This window comes from Alligator sinensis, unplaced genomic scaffold, assembly GCF_000455745.1.
Source record: "Alligator sinensis unplaced genomic scaffold, ASM45574v1 scaffold447_1, whole genome shotgun sequence".
Taxonomy (NCBI): Eukaryota; Metazoa; Chordata; order Crocodylia; family Alligatoridae; genus Alligator; species Alligator sinensis.
This window is the reverse complement of record NW_005842123.1, coordinates 1,874,859-1,877,878: the sequence shown is the minus strand read 5'-3', so window position 1 is coordinate 1,877,878 and position 3,020 is coordinate 1,874,859. Positions and strand designations below refer to the sequence as shown.

At 39.3% G+C, this 3,020-nt stretch overlaps 1 protein-coding gene across 3 annotated transcripts in view; it reads right to left on the bottom strand.

Moving 5' to 3' along the window:
• Positions 1-3,020, bottom strand: part of PLEKHA7 (pleckstrin homology domain containing A7) — a 194,695-nt gene that overhangs the window by 158,279 nt on the left and 33,396 nt on the right. The window contains exon 1 of one of the 3 annotated variants that reach the window (XM_025205643.1): positions 717-866. The exons of 1 other annotated variant lie outside the window; for it this stretch is intronic. In XM_025205643.1, the coding sequence (XP_025061428.1) occupies positions 717-811 (95 nt within the window). In that variant the 5' untranslated portion in view covers positions 812-866. Of the gene's footprint in view, positions 1-716; positions 867-3,020 lie in introns of those variants that run through there. One more of the 3 variants, XM_025205642.1, reaches the window with a different exon arrangement.

The window sequence follows — 3,020 nt, the reverse complement described above, 5'->3', positions numbered from 1 at the left end:
GGGGAGGGGGGAACGGACACGGACACATTCAACCCAACCTGTATCATCGTCAAAGACTTCACCCCCACAACTAGACTCAGACTGAAGATGACAGTTCTAGCAAGAAAAAGTGTCAAGGTGTCTTCATGTTCCCTACTGAAGTTTAGTGTTAGTTAGTTTTTCGTTTTTCTATTAAAGAATATTCTCATTTCTACAGGAAAGGCAGTTTCATTTCTATATGAATTCAGGAAAATAAAACTATTTCTATAAGCACAGCAAAGCAAAGCAGGACAGGGCAAGGCTTAACAGACTATCAGTTGCTCTCAGTGAAAGAATGGTAGCTTTCATTTATCAGTGTCAGAGCATATACACAAGCAGTTATTGCAAGGCAGCTGATACACAATAAGGCACCACCCTCCTCTGCCTCACAGTAATGTGTTTGTGTGCTCTTGCCCAATGATTCCATTGATTTTTAGTAACAAATTATTCTAGTTCCATTCATTGCAGTGGGAAGTAGAAGCTCCATTGACAACAGTGAGACTATCCATATGAAAAAGCCGAGTAGGATTTGCCGTTAAGGGTTAGATACACACTAAACATCTATGTGGTTTAGATACTAGATGTAAAGGAACAACAAAAGGTCAAGAATGATAACAGATAAGGCATACATTGTGCTAATGAAACTGGTGTGTAAATCAGTGTCAATATGTAAACTGTTAATTTTGACCCCTACCTACATCTTGAACCTGGTGCAATGGAAAGAAAAAACAAGCAGTTTGATGTGAAGCAAGAATGAGGAGACATGTGAATGAAAAGCGTTGTAACAGGGCATTGATGAGTAAATTGAAGCCTTCGGCAGCACTTTTCTTTTCCATACTTCTCATTATTATGTCTCCTTTTGTTACCTTTAGAAAAACATTAGGTGTTACTAGTTTATGAAGATGTTCACGTGGCATTTAAATGTGACATTAAAAGTTTATTATGGTGTGCAATACTAACTGTACCAGCAAGACATTTATTAGATTTATATACCAGAAACAAAGTGTTGATGCATACATACATCATCATTCATATACAGAATTATTTGGAACACATTACAGTTCTAAATCTTCATTATCAAATCCCATTTTTAGAAACAGTACTCTGTTATATGCAGGATAAGAGTAAATTTTGAGCTATAAATTATATTTTATTATGCACACAGCTCTATATTTTTTAGACAATTAGATCACTTAATATTTCCTGACTATTCTAATAATTTAGAGGTATATAAAGGACACACAAACAAGTTACTATGAGTTATATAAGTAATGCATATTATGCATTTATAATATGGTTCTTTCAGGTCACATACTTTGTAACAAGTGTCATGAAAAAAATTAAAAGAATGCAATCACTTATTATATATACAATTTCTATTTTTTTTTATTTTATGTTATCTTCCTTGTTTTTAGATATAAATACCCTGGATTCAGGAAAGTACTTGCACAAAGTCCATCCCTATATGGTACAGAATTTAAGCATGCTTAATTTTAAGCATTAATCTCCTGCATTTGGGCCAAAAATGCATTTTCTCATCTCTCACTGGCAGAAAAAAAATGGAAATAGTCAGTAGAGAATGATAAATATAATGCCTCTAAAATATCAAATTTGTAGTGAATGTTTGAAAAGTAAAAAAGAGACTAGCAACAGTTGTTATTTGATAGTAATACAAGAATCTAGCAAAGTAAAATCTAGATACCTCTAACCAGTCAAATGATGGAGGTCAGGTACAAAAGTAATACTTATTGTGTGGTAGGCATACAGAGTGTTCTACAGCTGTAACCGAACAGATGGCCAGGGCACAGTGTACTGTAAAAATGGCAGATCTTGCTCCAAGATAAGCCTAGATGGATGTGACTTCAGCACCATAGGTTAGAGAGCCATAACAAATATCAGTACCACATCCCATCGCAATTCACAGTAGGTCTCATTCCGCCGATATCTCATGAAGCATTGCAGTCAAGCCTAAGCTAGAGCTCGTCTCCTTTGAGTGCCAGGCTAGTCCTGCCTCTGGACTCTCAGTGATCCAAGGCAGCAAAGCCCCTGTTTCCAACCCCCTATAGGTGTGCTAGGAGTGTGGCCACAGTGTGTAAGCTGTGCAGCCTGTTATGAGTCTCTATACACTGTTAAATACAGCGTCAAGCTTTATAGTGTACAACTTCTGGACCATACAGGAGCACAGGAATCCGCTGGGGCATATATCATTGCAAATGTGGTGGTTCTGAGCACTTTGAAGTTGGCACACCATGTCATGCTGGCTAAACATCTTAAGGTAGATCCACATGCAGAGACTTTACTGTTGACCTTCTGAATATGATGTTTGTAAGTGAGGGAAAGGTCTAATGTGACTCCTTGGTAAATTGGGGTATGCTCATGGAGAAAGATACAGTCGCCTATGTGGCAGAATGCCACCTCTGTCTCTCCCCAAAAACTCTGCTCTGTGACAATTTGGTTAATATGGGCCCTGCAGAGGGCAGACATCCCTTCTCATTAGGTAACCTGAGTTAAATACATTCCTGAGAGAAGGGAAAAACCTGCTCCTTCTGCCTACGTGACTGGCATCACATACCTGGGTGAGGGGCTTACACTCCCTATTGTTCTAAGCAATCCCAACATGACTGGGAGGGGGCTAGAGACCATGCCAATCTGCCCAGCAACCCGTGATGCATTTCAAATTGATTGGCTAGCAGCCAACAGGTGCTGGCCTTGATTGGACAAAGTAAGTGAGGTCATAAGGTCTATATAAGTTAAGAGCTGCGCAGGAGGAGGGCAGGAGCTATGATGAAAACTCAGAGAGAAGAGCAGGACCATCTGAAACTTGCTCTCTCTGTCAAAACTCATGATCAATGAACTGCCTGCCTCCAGAGGGAATCTCCACCTGCCTCTGGATGATACTTGTGAGTAAGCTACCTGAGATCTAACGAGATATATAGCTTGCAGTAACTCAGATGCGTGATCAAAAGCTACCCAGCCACCCTGTTTGCCCCATGGGATTTCTT